The 19,893-nt window shown below is 53.9% G+C and overlaps 1 protein-coding gene across 12 annotated transcripts in view; it reads left to right on the top strand.

Moving 5' to 3' along the window:
• The first annotated feature begins 284 nt into the window (after positions 1-284).
• The window catches only part of PGS1 (phosphatidylglycerophosphate synthase 1), a 48,902-nt gene continuing 29,293 nt past the window's right edge, over positions 285-19,893 (top strand). For 10 of the 12 annotated variants that reach the window (XR_007513965.1, XR_007513962.1, XR_007513961.1 and 7 more), the window contains exons 1-7: positions 285-437; positions 8,875-9,064; positions 12,322-12,399; positions 14,114-14,213; positions 15,292-15,481; positions 16,124-16,302; positions 18,094-18,615. Coding sequence is in view for 6 of the 12 variants with exons in the window: in XM_049859138.1 (XP_049715095.1) it covers positions 295-437; positions 8,875-9,064; positions 12,322-12,399; positions 14,114-14,213; positions 15,292-15,481; positions 16,124-16,302; positions 18,094-18,615 (1,402 nt within the window). In the remaining 6 variants the exon portion in view is untranslated. The other 2 variants (XR_007513964.1, XR_007513963.1) reach the window with 2 other exon arrangements.

A 19,893-nucleotide genomic window follows, 5' to 3' on the forward strand; every position in this document is an offset into this window, starting at 1 on the left:
GTGCGTTCTCACCGCATCCTTTCCTCTGTCACCTGTGACGAGTGCAGGCGTAAGAGCCACACCTGAGCACACCTCCCTGCAGCCTTGGTGGCCACAACCTCCTACGGCGCGACCACCGTCGCACCTGTGTCCCCCCACAGGGGAAACTGAGGCTCGGGCACCCCCGCCACCCGCCCCCTCCTGGCCGCACCGCCTCCGCGGGCCCAACTCCCGCGCACGCGCACTGCGGCCGTGTCCGCGCACGCCGTTGTCAATAAAGTTTGCGCGCGCCGGAAGCGGAAGCGGCGAGTCTCCATGGCGGCGGCGGCGGCGGCGGCGGCGGGGCCGGTGTTCTGGAGGCGGCTCCTGGGCCTCTTGCCGGGCCGCCCCGGGCTAGCCGCGCTCCTGGGGCGTCTGTCCGACCGCCTCGGCAGGAACCGGGACCGCCGGCGCAGGAGGTGAGACAGGCGGCCGGGCGGGGGGCGCGGCGTGCGCGGCCTAGGTCCCGGCGCCCCGGGCCGTGCAGCGAGTCCCCGTCGCCCGCCGCAGGCTCCGCTCCTGACTCGTCTGCGCCGCCGCCGGCCTTGCCGAGGGAGGGTGGGCGGCCAGTGCTTGCGTGTCACCGCGCACGGCCAGTGGGCCTCCCCTGTCCACGGCCTCCAGGCGAGCGGTCACGGCTCTCCGCATACGCGTTATAAAGAGGGGCAGTGTTTGCATCCGGGGAACTTGACCCCAGTTCGTGTCTGGACTCCAACACCAGGATGTGGGTGTTGCAGAGTTTCTTCACGGGAGACACGGTTTGTGTTCAGAAGGGCTTTTTCCTTAAATAATCCCTCCCGGCTGTGGGGTGATTTGGCGGGCGTGAATCAGGCCTGCGGGGATTGTGTGCACGCAGCATTTCTCACATCCTGCCAGCGAGGGCCGTGAAGCAGTCCTGAGTCAGTCACACTCAGGCCTGGGAAGAGGAACCTCTCAAAACCCCTTTTACACTTTTCAAAGGGCCTGTGTTCTGAAAAAGTACCGAAGTGACTTATGTAAGTGGCGAAGTAGGCTTTGAAGCAGTTTGTTCAGGCAGTGGTCTTTTAAAGTAAACACTTGCCAAGAACACGTTGACCTAAGAGGCTTGCTGCTATTCTTAATATTAAAAAAAAAAAAAAATCACTTGTGTGCAAATAGTTTTCTTATTAGAGAGACCTGAGCCTTACACTTGAACCTAAAAAAAAAAAAACAAAAACTTGAGACTGCATCCTTTCGTTGAGGCTACGTTGTCGAAGGTTTTATATTTGTGCTACTTGGGTGAGAGGTTCGACCTCCTGGCCTTGAGGACAGAGATCTGTGGCCCAGTCATGTCATGTGTGCGTATCCTAGGTGTGGAAGGGGCTTGCTTCATGGATTATGGCAGATTTCCCAGCAAAAATTCAATTCTGATTTAGGGGAACTTTCAGGTGATAGAACCAGGGCAAGAGGGGACTCTTGGAAGCCTGTCGATCAGAATGGTTTTAAGCTTCATATCAGCAACCTGGTGGGAATGGGTGTAAGAGAAGCAGCCCCTCCACTTTCTGTAATCGGTGCTTAGGAAAAGATCCATCTATTCCAGTGTGTCATCAAGCGGATGACTTCTATGTCCTGGCATCAAACCAGCGAGACTTTTGGGGTAAAGTTTCAAAAAAGGGTCTATCCTGAAATACAAGATGTTTAGGTGATTTTGTCATTTTCCTTTGTGTGTTTAAACATCTTATAAATCATTGTTTAACGTTGGTATCGATTACTGTTGGATGCTGGGTCAGTCTCCACAAATTCTTTTACAGAGGACATTTCTCTTGAATATTGTTTTGTTTTGGGTATTCTTTTGGCAATGTGTGTGTGGGAAAGATAATCCAAATTGACTTTTCAAATCCCTTTTTGTAAATAGTGTCTATGGGTGCAGTTTGTGTGGCTCCAGATTTTTTCTTAATTAGTTGAGAGATAATACTTGTTTTTCTGGGTCAACAATTAAACCAGAAACTCAGTTTCTTAGGCACTAATTCAGAAGTTTATGTTTTACAATCTTTGGAAATAATGCCTGTGCTCAGAGCTTCGGGTGAATGCCTGGCCTGCTATTGAGTAATATTGTAGGTTTCTGAAGCTTTCTTTGCCTTATTCGGTTTGCAGCATTTTCTGATTCTTTGTGTTTGGGGTTATTCATGTCTGTAATGGCCACTCACCCTCTGGTGGCTGCTGACTTTCGTTTCTTCTCCATTGTTCATTTGCACCTCCCAATTCCTCATTCCCCGAATGATGTGGTTTCTTGTAACTCTTACGGTCATTGATTCATTGATAATAGTTATGTGTAGTCATGAGCTAGATTATTTTAGGTTTTTCTTTGCCAGTCTTACTCAACTGTTGGAGTGGCTAGAACAGTAATGCTGAGAGGGAACAGTTCTTTGACTGTAGTGGTTTCTTTTTAGGCGTAGAGTCAGCCACAGAGACAGCAAACGACTTTTTAAAATTACTTCTAGTCCAGGATCTAGAAGTATTGTTTCCCCTTAAGCAAGCATCTGACTCTTTCATTATCCTTTTGAACTGCTGGGTTCCTTCATTTACTGGACACGTGTGTTTACAGCACTGCTGTGCCCTGCTGGGTACTGAGGATGCAAATGAAGACATAGCCCCTCCTTCAGTATGTTCAGACCCGTAGACAGACAGTCATGGTAAAGTGTGGTAAGAAGGTCATGGCAGGACCTAGCAGGGACACCTGGAGGTCACGGAAGGGGAAGGCTTCCCACTGGCGGTGATCTCAGAGCTGCATTTTGAAGGAGGGGTAGGAGTAGGCAGGATGAGCAATAGAGGGAGCGGAGGATCAGGGAAGGAGAGTGAGTGACCTGGGCTGAAGGCAGCTCTGAGGTCTCCAGGAGCTGACCGGGGTCCTAAGTGCGGGAGGGAGGGAGACAGGAGCACACTAGACACCTGGGCGAGAGGCAGGTGAGCTCTGAGGTTCCATGTATGTTTCTTATGATAATGATCCAGATGCAAGATGGTGGGGGTTATGTGAAGTCAGGGGCACTGGGAATAGAAAAGAGGGGTGGACTAGAATCAACATTAATGAGTGTGCGTGTGTGTGTGCGCGCGCGTGCTTGAGAGTGTGTGTTGAGGGGGAGTGATGAGGCCATTAGCTATGTTTCTGACCTGGGTGACTGGGTAGTACACTTCACTGAAACCGAGTGAGGAAGAGGACAGGTTTTGGGGACGATGATAAGGTGAGGTTGAGGCATGTTAGCATCCAGGTGGAGGTGTCAGTGTTCACTGGACTGTGGCCGACCTGGGGCTCAGGAGGGGGAGACAAAAGCTACACGTTGTGCTTTTGCTGTCCCCAGGCCACACATAGTTGGTTTGTTATTTGAAGTAGATGAGACCCTAGTGGGAAATGTGGCAAGAGGATATTGGTTCCTAATCCGGAGCCGGTTGACCACGCGAGGCAATATTTGCTCTATGGCCTACTGTTTGGTTTTTTTAAAGAGTATTTTCAGTGTGAGTTACATGTGCAGAAAAAAATCTTAGTTTTTGAACCGAAGCTCTATTTTCTTTAAGTGTATGAGTGTATGTATCGGAGTGGCCGGGGCTAACGTCTGTGAGTTATAAGAGGGAAACAAATACTGAGCAGACTGTTTTTCTACATCTTTCTTCTGTTGTAATGGTAGGTAAGGTGTTCGACTCCGAGGGACCTCCAGGAGGCCGTGCTTTATGTTTTGGGGAGAATGATGCTTATGATTTCCAGAGTTTATTTTTTCTTTGAACTTTCTGATGTGGGACCTGGTTCTCCTTGCTCATTAGGGTGTAGTACAGCCACCTATCTCTTGACTTAATTTATACTTGTAGGATGGATGCGAGGGAGATATTTCAAATCGAAGCATAATTTCCCCCAATAATACAAACTCAATCCTGCAGTGAATTAAGATTTGCAGTGGACCGACTTTCCCAGTGTGGCGTTGTTAAGTTAATATTATCGGGAAGATCCCTGGAGTACGTTGCAGCTGGGGATGAATTAGTCTTGTTAGTCAGTTGTGTGCCGGTAGGCAGATGGAAACCAGTCTGGGATTAAAATGTTTTGATAGATAATCCACTTGTAAACATTGTGATCTGATGACCGTAAATGAGTTGTTTTCAAGGCTCTTGGGGAATTGGGCTGGTCGGGAGCCTCCTGGAGGAGTGGTAGGTGGGATCAGTTCTCGGCAGGCGCTTTAATGTGCCTCATGCTTTTGGCCACTCAAGGTGTATGGCAGGTTCATAAATATATTTTAGATCGATGTCCTCTCACTGCATTCGACTTCTTTTTGGACGAGCCAAGAGGAGCCTCGTCTGGTCAGCCCAGTGCCAGAGCCCAGCAGGCCGTTGGTCGTTTGTCATGTACTCATGTACGGGAATTCACGCTCATTTCCCTTTCTTGGGGTTCGGTCTTGCATTAGTCAGGAGGGCAGGGTGGCAGGAAGTACGCTACCTTCGCGTAGCCTCTCAAGCCTTTCTCAGTAAGTGTTACGGCTGTTACCCTTTTCTCATCACTTCACCTTCACGTTTAAATGTGTGCGACTGAGGGGGAGGGCGGGTTTTTCTTAAAACGTAGTTTCTGAAAACAATCCAGAGGGGGCTCTGTTTCTTTTTAAAACTGCTTTCTTTTCTCGCCGTTTTGGACAGATTTGGATGGGATCCAAGCCACAGAGTTTGTACTGTGAATGTTATCTTAGAGTTGCAGAAGGCTCACAGGCCCTTAGACCAAGACTGAGCCCGTGGCCAGGGAACTTAACGGCCTGCGTGTGGTGCTGAGAACATAGGCACTGGACCGCCCGAGGCAGAGCTATGCTCAGAGCCTCACAGGCTCCATTTTGGAAAAAACCCCGAGAAGTTGCCATACTTACTTGTGTCCCATTGTTTGTGGGGCTGTTAGGGACTGCAATTCCAGGGAGAGGCAGATGTGTGTCCTGAATCCACGAGGGTGTGCGGGGGACTCCTGAAGGTGACATGGAGACATAGCACAGTAGTCTGACGTCTCCCTCTCCTGACTGGCATCCTTTACTGAGCCAGGGGGCTGGGTTGGACCCCCATGCATGTCGTGCCACTTCCAGACAAAGGGAAAACAGGAGGTGGCCACAGTCTTTTCCCGAGAAGCACACGCAGCTCCAAGATGTTTGGTGGGGTGGATAGCTGGCCTCTCCCCACAGAAAGGAGAGATGCCTGTTCTGCTGTTCCCCGAGCCTCTGTAAGCAGGCGTGTCGGATGGCATCTCTGTGCTGGTGCAGCATGGCTAGTTAATCCTGAACTCAGGCCCACTGTGATCCCTGCCCCTCAAAAACAGGAGTGGGCACTGCCCTGCCAAGGGCAGCTGGGGGGGCCTGGCCGCCCTCTGTCCTCAGTCCCCTGTCTGGCTTCACGTGGGCCCCAGTCCAGAGGCTCAGGGACAAGAGACTGAGCGTCAGCACGCCCTCCTTGGTCAGTGCCATTCAGGGAATTTGTGACAGATTCCACGGGAAGCCTTAAGCCACCTGACTGGACCTTTACCAATAGCCAGGCTGGCTTGGAGAGAAGGCTGGTCCCCTTTTTCCTTCAGGATCATGGACTGGGGATCGCCCTGCATTGTTTGCTTTGTGGCTGTTGCTGCTGCTGCCACCAGCGGTGCTTTGCAGGGTGAGGTGGTGCCACTCCCCTGGTTCTGAAAGGCAGAGTGAGGGTGGTGCTGGGGTCCTCCTCTGACTGTCCCCAGCAGTTCAGAAGGAGGCCTTCAGAGAGACAACGTTGGCAAACCTTTTCACCCTCCCTCCCCCGTAATTAGAAACGGGAACTCTAGATGTTATCTGGAAAGATGATTCAGGGAGCCCAGGTCTAGATGTGGAAACTGTGTGTCCTGGTGCAGTTCTCGCGATGGTGGTGGTGGTATACAGCTCTGGTTTTTGGTCGGATAACACAGCCTCCCTTCTGCCAGTCCCTCGGGGGCTCCTTTTTGAGCTGGGCCTTGTGGTTTCCCAGGAACCCTCCTGGGGGCGAGGGGAATTGCCTTAGCAGGTGGTTGGTCTGTGGGGACTGGAATTACCAGGCAGGAGGGGCTGCTGCTGGCATGGGGCTCAACCTTTCCTGAGAAAATTCCCAGGAGTTGTGTGGTGGAAAGCGGAAACTTGCCCCCATGGGGCTCTGGCTGAGGTGAAGAAGCATGGCATCAGCGAGCGGGCCCTGGAGAAGCCAGTGACATGTTTCCAAACTGGAGTTGGCTTTTTTGCCCCAGTGGCCCCTTCATGTGGGATTGGAGGGTCCCCAGTCTCAAGGCGGTCCCCTGGCCTGGGCTGTGATTGTGGGGGCCTTTCTAGAGCCCCTTCCTCCCGAGGTCTGTGAGATTGCCCTTGGTAGCTTGGGTCTCCTCTACATGAACTGCGACTCCTAACTAGTGCTCAGCTCCTTCTCTCTAACAAAAACAAACCTGTTAGTGTACACACTAAACAGGAAGCCAACAGAGAAAAGCTGTCAGCAGATCTTGGTCTGAGGCCTGGGTAGAATGTCCAGGAGAGAGTGGCCTGGCAGGGAGGGACCTGCTCAAGGAGCCCCAGGGTGCTTGGGCATCTCAGCCCAGGCTTGCCAGCCAGCATTCTCCCAGCCAGACTTAGTACAAGGGGTCGGCCCTGGTACCTTCCTGGACTTTTTTTTTTTTTTTTTAATTCTCTAGGCTGACTCTTGAGACCGTCCTGGGTTTTTCTTTGGAGGGTGGTTTTTGCCAGTTCCTGCTCCATGCACTTGTCCACACCTTGCCCTGCCTGCGCGTGTTGCCCTCTCCAGGACCGTGTGTGCTGGTTTTTCAAAGCCCGCTCGAATGCCCGCCTCTGTGACCTTCCAGGAACGCCAGGTATCACTAGCTTCTCTTGTGATACCTGTGCATCTTGACATTCATCGAGTTGAGGTTAGCATTTCCTCTTGTCCTGCCCTTGGGTGGTTTCTGCTGTGTATGTTCCGTGAGACCGCCACAGGTGCATGGTGCTGCTCAAGGATCACTTGAATCAAGCCTTACGTTGGCCCTTGTCATCTTTTCGCTTGCTGTCTGCTGAGGAAGTGTTTCCTCATCTGCCTTCTTGGGAGCAGATATGAGTCTTCTTGGCTCATATGCAGGACCGCGTGAGGACCAACCACGTGGCCCTGGAGCATTGCAGGTGACACCTAGAGTCTTTTCTCACATGGTCTGAAAGATGCTAAGCAAAGCTGCATGCCACCTCTACCATCTGCAGAACTGAACCAGTACACACACAGGTGACAGCCAGAGTTGTCCTTACATGGTCTGAAAGACGCCAAGCAAAGCTGTATGTCACCTCCACCATCTAGAGAACTTCACCAGTATGCAGGTGATGCCTGGAGTCCTCCTCACGTGGTCTGAAAGATGCCGAGTGCTGCGAGGCGGGGAGAGCAGCGTGCCTGCCACTGCGGTGTGGTTTCCACCTCGGATGGCCCGTGTTTAATTAACGCACATTAGACCTTACTCCCCCACTGGGGTTTCCAGTTGATAGGCTGCTGTGCAGCGCTCCCTGCCTCTCGTGGTTTTCCCCTTGGAACGATAGGTCTTTCCCTCTACTCTCTTGAGTTGGCCTTGAGAGGGAGAATGGCTTACAGTTTGGGAATGATTGAAGCAGCAGTCGTTGTCACTGTTTACCTGTTCTGGCCCCTCATGTGTAAGCTGCTGCTCGGCACCACCACCCTTTAGAGAAAAGGCCGCTTTCCCGCCTCTACTGCATGGCCCGGGTGAACCCCGACTTTCCGGAACACACAGCCTGCAGGTACCTTCTGCCTGTCGATGGGCACTTTCTTGGCAGTGAGTCGGCTGTGACAAACTGGTGGGTTTTCTGGGAAGTGCAGCTGTGGGGCATCTGGTGTCAGTGCAGGGATATTCACAAACCCTGGGGACTTACCCTGAAGCCAGCGAGTGAGCTCATCTCCTAGGAATCCTTGGCCATCTGGGCTTGGCGCGTTTGAGCGTCCCCTCCTGTACTTTCTCCTGAGGCTGCAGTGGAAGGTCACATGCCGAAGAGGGTTTCCTGCAGCCGTCCTGCAGCCGTTGGTGGTGCTGGCATTCAGATGGGGTCGGGTTTGCGTTTGCGTGGGGATTGCGGTCAACAGCGCCCCCCCATGCCTGCAGGTGTTCCTGAGCCATTGGGTGGCCTCACTGGCAGAACCACGCCTAGTCTTAGCCTCAGGCCGCCGGGTGGAGTTGGCCAGGGGTGCAGACTGGTGGTTTGACAGCTGGAGCCAGGGCCCGGACACGGTTCCCTAAGGAGGACATGTCCAGCAGGGAGGGGCCTGTTCTCACACACACTGCTCAAGACTAGGTGCTCCTCCCCAACTTCCTGCTCCCAGCTTTTCTCTCCAAACCTGAGTTTCAAAGAGCATTTCTGCAGCTGACTTCTCTGGGTCCTTCCCTCCTGTAGCCTCCAAGTGGAAGCCCTGTTGATACTCATCTGTCACTGAGCAGGGATCTTGGCTGTGATTATTGGCTCACAGCAGACTCAGCCTCCTCCGGGGCAACTTTCTCTGAGCACGTTCACATGGATTTGCTAGAGGGTGGTGGAAGGAATCGGTCGGTGGCTTTTGCGTGTTTACTCGTGGCCACTGTAACATTGGTTCCTGACGTTTTTGGAATTAGACTTTGGGGTTTAGCCAGAGGCGTTGGCTCTTTTCAGGTTGCTCAGCTGGTAAGCGCTCCCAGGTGTTAAGAGGAGGGAGACCCGAAGGGGAGATGCTTTTACAAAGTTTGACTTAGGGGTCACCTAGAAATGTTCCAGAAAATCTGCACTCAGCCCTCACCCAAAGACCGCTCCCTCCACGTAGCCAGATGAGACTTTGAGGGGGTGTTGGAGAAGTGTAACTTACAACTCATTTGCACGTTTCTTCAACCAGGTCACCATGGCTGCTGTTGGCTCCCTTGCTCTCCCCAGCAGCTCCCCAGGTCACCTCCCCGCCTTGCTGCCTGTGCCCAGAGGGTGTGCACAGGTTCCCGTGGATCAGAAACCTGGTCCCTGAGTTCGGCGTCTCCAGCTCTCACGTCAGGGTGCTTTCTTCCCCAGCAGAGTTTTTCGAGCTCATGAAGGTAAGTTGTGTCTAAAGGAAAAAGGGGCAGGGGTTTGGGGATGAGGATGGTGAGTCCTGAGCAGTTGCTCCTCGAAGCCTTTCATGGCTGCTAAGCTTCTTCCTTTGGGTTCTACTTGTTAGGCTTCAGCTTCTCAAATGTTGAACTGAGCCCAAACCAGGAGCTTATCTGCATGGCTAGTGTCTTGGGTAGTGCTCATGGAATGGGGACAATGAGGGCAAGAGCCTAGGTTTTGATTCTCATAGACGTATTGGCTCCCTTCACTCTGTGTTGAAGACGTAGACCACTAGTCACATAGAGGGAGGTTAGTGAGGGCGCGTGGACCACACAGGTAGCGTCCCTGGTAGTAGTGCCTGTGAAGAAACGAACCTTTATCTAGTCAGCACATGGTAGACCCCTGCCATGGGAATATTCTCCAGAGCATGATAGAGTCATCTTAGCGGATGTGATATGAAGGACATGAAGACCAGATGGCCTGTGTTGGGGTTCGGTGTGTAGGAAGCGCCCAGAACACACGATAGAGTCATCTTAGCGGATGTGATACGAAGGACATGAAGACCAGATGACCTGTGATGCGGTTTGGTGCATAGGAGTGCCCAGAAACCTCTCATTCGAGTAGGAGGCAGTTAAGGGTAAGTGGTTTCAGGCCCCATAATCCTGGGATGACTGTCTGAAGTTTGCATCCCCCCTTTCCTGGCGGGGTACTGAACTGCGTACGTGGGGGTTAGTTCTCAGTGGATTGCTTCGGTTTTCGTGCTGCATCTAGTTATTCATGGCATAGCTGCTAATTGGGATGAAGTCATTTAACGCCAGTTAATTTCTATGAGCCTGAACTCGGAGTTCGTATTAGCAATGATGCTGGAATTAAGGTATGATACGGGCGGGCAGGGAGGCAGGCTGCTGGCAGATAGCAGGAAGTGTGTAGAGATTCCTCTTTGTGCAGAAAATGGTCTGCAGTTCCCTTGGGGGCTTGCACACTTTGCTCCTTTTGCCCTGTGTCTTCCACACGTGGTTTAGTTTCTCGCTGGCTCCTTGCAGAATACATTTGTGCATGTGCCTTTGTGTGTGTGTATGTGCGCCTTTGTGTGCGTGCCTTTGGGTGTGTGTCTTTGTGTGTGTGCGCCTTTGTATGCATGTGCCTTTGTGTGCCTTTGTGTGTATACCTTTGTGTGTATACCTTTGCGTGTGTGCCTTTGTATGCTTGTGTCTTTGTGCGTATACCTTTGTGTGTGTGCCTTTGTGCCTTTGTGTGTGTGCCTATGTATGCACGTGCCTTTGTGTGTGTGCCTTTGTGTGTATACCTTTGCGTGTGTGCCTTTGTATGCTTGTGCCTTTGTGCGTATACCTTTGTGTGTGTGCCTTTGTGCCTTTGTGTGTGTGCCTTTGTGCCTTTGTGTGTGTGCCTTTGTGCCTTTGTGTGTGTGCCTTTGTGCCTTTGTGTGTGTGCCTTTGTATGCACGTGCCTTTGTGTGTGTGCCTTTGTGTGTGTGTACCTGTGTGCGTGCCTTTGTATGTGTCTGCCTTTGTGTGTGTACCTTTTCGTGTGTGTGCCTTTGTGTGCGTGTGTGCCTTTGTGTGTGTACCTTTTCGTGTGTGTGCCTTTGTGTGCGTGTGTGCCTTTGTGTGTGTACCTTTTCGTGTGTGTGCCTTTGTGTGCGTGTGTGCCTTTGTGTGTGTGCCTTTGTGTGTACCTTTGTATGCTTTTGTGTGTGTGTGTGTGCCTTTGTGTTGCGTGTGCTTTTGTATGTGTGCCTTTGTGTTGCATGTGCTTTTGTGTGTGTGTGCCTTTGTGTCTGTGTGTGCTCACTTCATCCCCTCTTACTCACTCGCGTGACACTGCTTGTCTGCCCTGCTTGTCCCTGTTTGCATAGGGCCGGTGCGTGGCCTGCTCTGCCCTCCTCACCTGGGCTTTCAGAAACAGGCCCTTCCCAGTCTCCTGAGCAACTCTGTGTGAGTGAAGGACTGAATCTCCTTGTGGTGGGCCCCAGGCAGGAGGCCGCTGCCTGCTCACCTGCCCAGACAGGCCAGGGGCTTAGCTGGGCAGGCTGGGAGGAAGCTGAGGCCTCCCCTTGCCCTGGGAACTGAATCGTGGGCAGATCTTCTGGCACACATCACGCTGAGTGGGACGTCTTCTTCCCAGGATGGACAGAGCAGCCTGTGTCTGTGGGAGAGAGGACTGTGCTGGCCCCTGTCTCACCCCCACACCTCCCTGCAGTGCAACTGAGGCTCTTCTTGGGGGGCTGGGCCTGCAGAAACCTGTCAGGCGCCTCTCCTGCCTGCTCTTAGCCATCTCACACTGTGCTTGCTATTTCTCTTCCTTCTTTTCGCTTTCTTCATGATTGCCTTCCTCCCAAGCATCTACTGATAGATAACAAGACAAAGGAGGTAGCCACACCTTGGAAAGTCTTCTCTTTTTTTCCTACAACATAACCCTTTGTCCAGCAGTGTGTGCATTGGTTTGTCTAGTGGATATGCCGTTTGTCCTTGTGTTGAACACGCGGGCGTGTAACGCAGGCACGTGAATGCTGCGTTAAAGATGGCTCCCCTTCTTGACGGTGAGGGGGCATGTGCCTCACAACCTCGCTTCTGGCGCAGCCTTCAGGGTTTGGTGTGTGGTAGCGCTGTAGCTCTTTCTGTCCTTGCCACCGTTGTTGAGGTCTGGGGCAGTGTCTCTAGGGAGGGACACTGGCTGTTAGGATCGCTGTGACGTGTCATCTTAGAATGTTGGTGTGTCTGTGCGTGTGCGTGTTATAAGAACCGTAGAGGGTGCAGAAGGGTATGAAGTGAAGAGCACAGACCCACACCTGCACACCCCACCTTCCTGCACCACTCCTTGGGGGGCTGCCGGCGTTTGGTGTGTGTTCTCCACACTCCTGAAAGCATGCACACACGTACACGTGCAGGTGTGTGCACGGGGGTGGAAGCAGGTGGGAGCTTTCGTCTCTCAGCCACAGCTCGTGAGCACCTTTCCTGTCAGGACACCCAAACCCTGTCCCTTCTTATTAGCGGCTGCGTTGTGTTTCATAGTGTGGTTGACCATGCCTCACTTTGTGGGCTGGCTGTTTTAAATTAGGGATGTGTGGGTCCTTACTTGGTAGGTCACCACCCACGGTTTGGGTTTGCATTAGCTATTAATGGGTGAGACGCAAGATAGCTCAGCTTGGGCTATTATTTGCCTTCAAGGTCCAAGGACTGTAATTTCTCAGTGAACTCTGAAATAATAATTGCGAATTTTGAAATTGATTCTCACCTTTCAGGGGCAGATAAAGATAGCCAAGAGGCGAGTCGTGATGGCGTCCCTCTACCTGGGGACAGGTCCTTTGGAACAGGAGCTGGTAAGGTTTACGGGGGGTGGTCCCTATGCCCCACAGCTGCAGAGCTCCATGGAGTTAGTGTAGCGCCGTCTTCTGGGCCTCTCTCTCAGAAAACTCTTGTTTTAGTTGCCCCAGTATGGTAGGATTTGGGATTGGCATGATTATGCTGTGATCCAAGCATTGGGGCTTGCTTTACCCTGGCCTCCTTCCTCTTCATAATAAAGCACCATGTCAGGAGGGCCATAGGGGAGGACATGGGGAGGCCTGATCCTAGGCCTCTGGCCAGCATCCCTCTCACCCCACACAGGGGTCTCTAGGCCAGTCTGTCTTCTGCCAGTCCCGCGTTTGGTCAACTACGGCCGGTAGGCCATATGTGGCCCTCTGCCTGGTTATGTGAGTTGGGAATGGTTTTAAAATTGTCAAATAATTTGAAAAAAAATCCAAAGGAGAATACTATTTTGTGACACATAAAGTGTGTAAGACTGAAATTTCAGTGCCTGGTAACAGGGCTTTACTGTAACACAACCACACTCTTTTTTTGTGTGTTGTCCGTGGCTGCTCTCATGCTACAGCGGCAGAGCTGAGTGGCTGTGACGAGACCATCTGGCTCACAGAACCCGGGATTTTTCTTTTTTTAAATTGTGCTTTAGGTGAGAGGTTACAGATTGAGTTAATTTCTTGTACAAAAATTAGTACACATATTGTTGTGATCCTAGTTGCAATCCCTATGATGTGACAGCACACTCCCACTTTCTACCCTGGGTTTCCCGTGTCCACTGAGCCCAGGATATTTACTGTCTGGTCTTTAGGGAGCATGTTTGGTGACCACTGTCCTAGACAAGTGGAACAGGGCAGGGCTGGCCGTGGCTTTGCCAGGGGCTGTGTCAGGTGCCAGGCCTGTGGTCAGCTTCCCTTCCCTGGGCCTGCTGCCGTCCCAGCACACAATCACTGTGAGCACGGGTGGGGTGAGAAGGGGCTGGCACTGCCAGGTGTGCACAAGGTGTGCTTCCCACACTAGAAGCTGCCGGTTTAGTTGAAGGGGTCTCAGTTTCGTGAGTGTACTTGTTGCCTTGTCTCAGGCTCCTGGGGCAACCTTCTACGCCGAGGTAGTGAATTGGGCCGTTGCCCTAGTATGTGCTGTTTTTTGGTTCACAATGTTCAGAAACTCACAGGTAGGGGCCAGGAAATAACACAGGGGCTGGAGTTTGGAGAAGGAGGAGAAAGGTAAGTTGGTATCCACTCTCCCACCCCTCCTCCCAGCTGCAGTCCTGGGCAGCCTGTTGGTTCTCGCAGGTAAAGAGCATAGCATCCAGCTGTGTCACCAGCTCCATCTCCTGGCCCTGTGGCCCTCGGGCTGTGTCTCAGACTTGCCGAGAGCTCTCCATGTGTAGGCCACTGTCTGTGTGTGTCTGAGGACTTTTGTTGAAATGTGTGGGAGCTGGCGTCTGAGAGAGCGTTTCCCAGAGTGGGAAGGTCCAGCTTGCTCGGGTGGCCAGCCTCTGACCCGTGGGTTTCCCTGTTCTTTCCCCGGAGGCCCGGACTGCAGAGAGAACGCTGGGTGGTTTCTCCTGGTTGTTGTGGGGGCTGTCACGGAAGGAAGAGCTCCTGTGTATGTGCTTGCAGGGACCGTGAGGCATCAGAGGGGCTGAGGAGATGTCAGCTGACAGGTCGGTTTCTTACAGTTGCATCTTTTGGGTCTCATGTTTGTATTCTCTATGGATTCTTTCATCGACAGGTGGATTGCCTGGAAAGCACTCTGGAAAAGTCACTCCAAGCAAAGTTCCCTTCAGACCTCAAGGTCTCCATCCTCTTAGACTTCACACGGGGCTCAAGAGGTAGGGCTGACGTGCCCCCGGCCCTGTTTCCACCCTCTCTCAGACTGTCTGTATAGGAATCTCCCGGTTCCCCCTCCTGTCTTCAGGTACACTGAGGCAGTTGAAGATGGCCCAGGGCTGGCCTGGAGTGCCTGATGGTCTGAATTAGGATTCCTTCTGTAGCGAGTGACTAAAATTCCACTAAAACAAATTAGGCAACAAAGAGAATTTCTTGACCTGCTCTGTGGCGGGGGGAGGAGGATCTTGATGCAGGGCTCAGCTGTGTCACCAGCTCCATCTCCTGGCCCTGTGGCCCTCGGGCTGGGTGATTCTCAGGTTCCAGTGTGGTCTCCGGGGCCCCAGGCCCATGTCTCCCAGCAACCCATCCATAGCGAGAGTCTGCCTCCTGATGTCAGACAGAGCTCCTGGTGGCCTGCCTGGGCGGATTGCTGTCGTCATTGTGCCCTCTGTGGGGCCGGGGGCAAGGCACCCAGAGCAGAAATGCCAAGAGTGGGGGAGTTGGGTAGGGCCCCAGAAGGAGGTTGGTATGTTACCAGGCACTGGATGGCAAAAGCAGCAGGTACCTGCCCTACTGACCCATCTCCCCTGCCCAAGATATGGTCCATATCCAGGGAGGAGTTGGCTCCAAGATCCTCAGGCCAGAAAGAACCGCGGGCCTGAGTAGTGTAGACGGGCGCGGGCGGCTGTGACTGGTGTAGACGGGTGCGTGGGCGGCTGTGACTGGTGTAGACGAGGGGGCGGGCGGGCGGCTGTGACTGGTGTAGACGAGGGCATGGGTGGCCCTGAGTGGTGTCAGCGGGCATAGACGGGCTTGACTGGTATAGATGGGCATGGGTGTGCCTGACTGGTGTAGATGGGGCATGGGTGGGCCTGGCCGGTATAGACAGGGGCCTGGGTGGGCCTGACTGGTGTAGACAGGGGCCTGGGTGGGCTTGTCCAGTGTAGACAGGCGCCTGGGTGGCCTGGCTAGTGTAGATGGGCTTGGGTGGCTGTGAGCGCTCTGTGCGGCCCCCGGCTGGCAGCTGGTGTGCTTCCTGGTGTGAACACCCCATCTTCTCCGGCTCGCCGGCCCATCCAGGCAGGAAGAACTCCCGCACCATGCTGCTCCCACTGCTGCAGAGGTTTCCTGAGCAGGTCCGGGTGTCGCTTTTCCACACTCCCAACCTGCGTGGGCTTCTCCGCCTCCTCATGCCCGAGCGCTTCAACGAGACCATCGGCCTCCAGCATATCAAAGTGTATCTCTTTGACAACAGCGTGATCCTGAGCGGGTGAGTTCCTGCCTCTCAGTGATGTCTCCCTCCGTATGCTCTGGGTGGAGGTCATGGGATTGGGAACCTGCCGGCACATTTCCAGTCCTATTGCCTCACTCTCCAGGCGGCTCTGTGGCCTCGTCTAAGCCACGGGAGCTGGAGTCCCCCAAGGCTGACGGAAAGACAGCCACCGTTTATTGAGCACGCTCTGTGTGGCCGCCCCCTTGCCAAGCCCCTGCCTGTACTCATATTGGCTCCTGACAGCAACCCTCTGTCATGCTTTCCTCCCTCTCTGTGAGGGGATAGAGATCGGGGAGGAGGAACACCTGTGTCAGGCAGAGTCAGGACTGAAACGCAGCTCCTCTTGATTCAGGAACATGGGCACTGATATGCAGCCTGTGGGGTTAGTTACCTTTTCCGGCATCTGCATCTCTCGCCTCAGCTTGATTGTGCTTTGGGTCTCACTTTGTGGTGGCAGCTGTGCCTCCCTCGCCCGGCTCCTTGCACCTAGTCCTTGCTCAGAAACCATGTTAGTGGCTCCGTGCCTCCTAGTCTGAGTTCGTCAGCCTCTGCTCTGCTTGTTAACCTGACGCCTGGGACACCAGGACGCGCTGTCGCTCACCCTGGCCTGAGTCCTCACTGCCTTCTTCCCTCCTGTAGCGCCAACCTGAGTGACTCCTACTTCACCAACCGCCAGGACCGCTACGTATTCTTGCAGGACTGCCCGGAGGTGGCCGACTTCTTCACGGAACTGGTGGACGCCGTAGGGGACGTGTCCCTGCAGCTACAGGGGGATGACACGGTGCAGGTGGTGGAGGGCATGGTGCACCCCTACAAAGGTAGGTCGTTGGGACACGGAGAGGCACCTAAGTGGCCTTGCCACAGGCTCAGGAGACTTGGGTGACCAAGGCCCATTCTGCCTTTGTCTCTGAAGCCAGCAGATGGGACTCATGGTCAATCACTCTCTGCGGGTGAGCCTGGCCCCAGGGAGATGGGCTCGGGCTGTGGGTCTCTGTGCTTGGGCGTGACTGGGCCTGCCCTGTGCTTATAGGAAGCAGCTGGCTGAGGGACTGTGCTAGGCTGTGCACAGGCCCTGTGCCCTCAGCTCCATGGAGGCTGGGGGCTCTCACCCTGCTCACAGGGAACAGGCAAGTCCTGGCAGCAGGTGCCCCCGGGGCATTGCTGCCCGGTGGCCCTTAGGAAGGTCAGCTGCTAAATTTGCAGCAGGGGTCAGCATGGCGGGGGGGCCCAGGTGTGGACCTCATGGGGAGATCATCTCCTTCTGACCCGTGCACGGAGAACGGGAGTGTCTCAGTCAGCATGCCCAACTCAGGTTCCTGTGGGCTGTGGGGGGCTGCCCGCATCCACACCCAGCCTGGCTCGGAGGCCTCACCGTCCCTGGGGTGGGTTCGCTCCACTTTGCGCTGTGGGACGGGCGTCCTCTCTGGACACTGTCCTCAGTTTTCCTGTCCCTGCCTCCCATGCCAGTTAGAAGGCTGCCCACTGTCCCCGCTCTTATTCTGGGATTTGACCTTTGCCTGGAGATTGGTGCTGATTTCTTGTTCTTTTGGCCTGAGGTTTGCTGGAAGTATTGTTCTGGACGAAGGACCATGCCAGCTTCTGTACTTTGTTGTCATGGTCTCAATCGGATGGGCAAACTGCAGCAGGCCAGGTCTAGCCAGCCGCTTGAGCCGAGAGCAGAGGGCGGCCTTTATAGAAGAACATTCGTAGTTGATTCCGCAAATGGGGCATGCTGGCTTTGAGCCCCGATTAAGCGAAGTGTTATCCTCCGCACAAAAGAATTCCCTTCTCTTGTTTGGTAACTTCAGTCATACAGAGAGTTGCACTTTATTGTTGTAATTATATATTTAATTTTATCAATAAGAAAACTGTGAACGTCTGTTTTCTCTCATTATGTAAACGAGTTGCTGTCCAGTCAGCTTGGCCCATGGCAACCCTGTGTGTGTCAGAGTAGAAGTGTGCTGCATAGGGTTTCAATGGCTGATTTTTCAGAAGCAGATCACCAGGCCTTTCTACTGAGGTCCTCTGGGGTGGACTCGAGCCTCCAACCTTTTTGTTAGCAGCTGAGTGTGTTTCCCATTTGCACCGCCCAGGGACTCTGGTTATGCCTTCGAGTTGATTCTGACTCATAGTGCCCCTATAGGACAGAGTATAACTACCCCGTAGGGTTTCCAAGGAGCAGCTGGTAGATTCGGACTGCCTTCCTTTTGCTTAGCAGCTGAGCTCTTAACCACTGCGCCACCAGGCTCCCTTGTTATGTAAGTAGCTACGTGTTATCCTCAGTTTTTCCTCTTGGCCTGCAAAGCCTAAGATACTTGCTCTCTGGTCCTTTACAGAAAACGTTTGCCAGTCCCTGGGCTAACTTAGCAGGCCAGAGGTGATTATGAGAGAAAAAGGCCCTGTGCTCAGTGAAGGATGAGTGTTGCTGTTTGGGGTTAGGAGGGAGACGACCTGAAGACAGGGCAGCTTGGAAGGAGGATTCCACAGTGTGGGTCAGCAGAGGCTCAGGGAATCTTACTCACACAGCCCTAAAATGTGGCATCACGTCTCGGGTACCAGTGGGAGTCAGCCCTCTTCCCTCTGCACACCTGTCCCATATCTCCCTCCAGGTGACCGGGCAGCCTATTGCAAGGCTGCCAACAAGAGGGTCATGGATGTGATCAACTCAGCGCGGACCCGCCAGCAGCTGCTGCACGCCGAGACCTTCCACAGTGACTCCCTCCTGACACAGGAAGACGCTGCTGCCGCCGGCGACCGGAGGCCAGCCCCTGACACCTGGATTTACCCGCTGATCCAGATGAAGCCCTTTGAGATCCAGATTGACGAGATTATCACTGAGACTCTGCTGACTGAGGCCGAGCGAGGTGCCAGGATCTACCTCACCACGGGCTACTTCAACCTGACCCAGGCCTACATGGACCTGGTCCTGGGCACACGGGCCGACTACCGGATCCTGCTGGCCTCACCGGAGGTGAACGGCTTTTTTGGGGCCAAGGGCGTGGCCGGTGCCATTCCGGCAGCCTACGTCCACATCGAGCGGCAGTTCTACAGAGAGGTGTGCAGCCTGGGCCAACAGGAGCGCGTCCAGCTGCAGGAGTACTGGCGGAGGGGCTGGACCTTTCACGCCAAAGGTACATGGGCAGCCGGCTGGACGACTGCCCCAGCATGGGGGGAGCCTGAGGGAACGGGGGAGGGACGCACCCCACACTCCTGGCTCCATGCAGGGGCTTGACTGGTTGGCGATGTGCCCGGCCCTGCCACCCAGGGCCTATCCCCGCTCTCCCATGTCGTCGTTCCAGCAGCTCTGAAGGCACCTCACCTCCATGTGGCGTCCTGGGGTGGTGAGAGCAGTCCTGTTAAAGTGAGCTTCAGTTACTTTACACAGCAAAAACTCACAAACTGAAATCATTTTGGTGGATGTTTTTAAAAACACGTTACGTATCCTGTCTCTCCTCAGACAGCTGGAGGGGAATGTGAGGTAGTGTTCTTGATCACTGAGTTCCCCGTTGTTGGCAGTGCTCTTCTCAGGGCCAGAGAAAATTCATCAGGATGGTTTGTTTGGCATCCGTAGCTCCGGTTTTTCTGTCTTCTCTTCGCTATTGCTTTGTTTTATTTTCCTGTACAGCAGCCCAACCCCTCCTCTGAAAGCTGACGCTCTGTACTTACCTGCCCCACACTGCTCCCTGATGTGGGGGGTGGGAGGGAGTCTGATCTACGATCCTTCCTTGGCAGTCCTAGGACCAGCCCAGACGTGGTGGCACCTCAGGTGCAGCTCTCTGAGGCACGGATGAAGCGCATTCAAAGCCTTGGGCTTAGCAGCGAGATTATCGCCATTGGTTCTCCATGCCATGCCTGTCCCTGCCTCTGGAGGTGTGGCCGCACCCCCTTTTCTGACTCTGGGAACCCACATCACCAAGTTGGTTAATTCCTTCAGGCCCCCTTTGCCCTTTTGTGTTGCTGGGCTCTCTTGACCCCCCTGGGGCATCCAGGCCCCCTTGCCCCTGTCCTGGTGCTTTCTGAGGAGCTGGGGTGTAAGCTGGTGAGAAGGGAGTGCTGGGGCCCCCACCCTGCACCCACCTCAGGTGTGGACCGCCATGGGCCCACTTTAGTGCTGATAAGCTTGAGTACCTCTTCAAACCCTCAGGTCCAAGACCTTTTATGTTTTTTAATGAAACCAGTGCATTTCAACTGGAGCCACGTTTTAAGCAATAGAGAAGCCCAGGCCCACTGGCCCCTGAGCCCCATGTGTGTTTCTGACAGCCTCCCCAGGAGAGCCTGCTGCACAGCCCAGACCGGGCCGAGGCCTGGCGGGTGGAGTTTCTGGTCCAGTGAGTGCCTGATCTGGCAGGTGGTGGTGCTGTGGCGGGAGGTGAGCTGCCCCGTTGTACTGTGGGGCTGAGGGTCAGGTG

Source organism: Elephas maximus, chromosome 19 (genome assembly GCF_024166365.1).
Source record: "Elephas maximus indicus isolate mEleMax1 chromosome 19, mEleMax1 primary haplotype, whole genome shotgun sequence".
NCBI classification, from domain to species: domain Eukaryota; kingdom Metazoa; phylum Chordata; class Mammalia; order Proboscidea; family Elephantidae; genus Elephas; species Elephas maximus.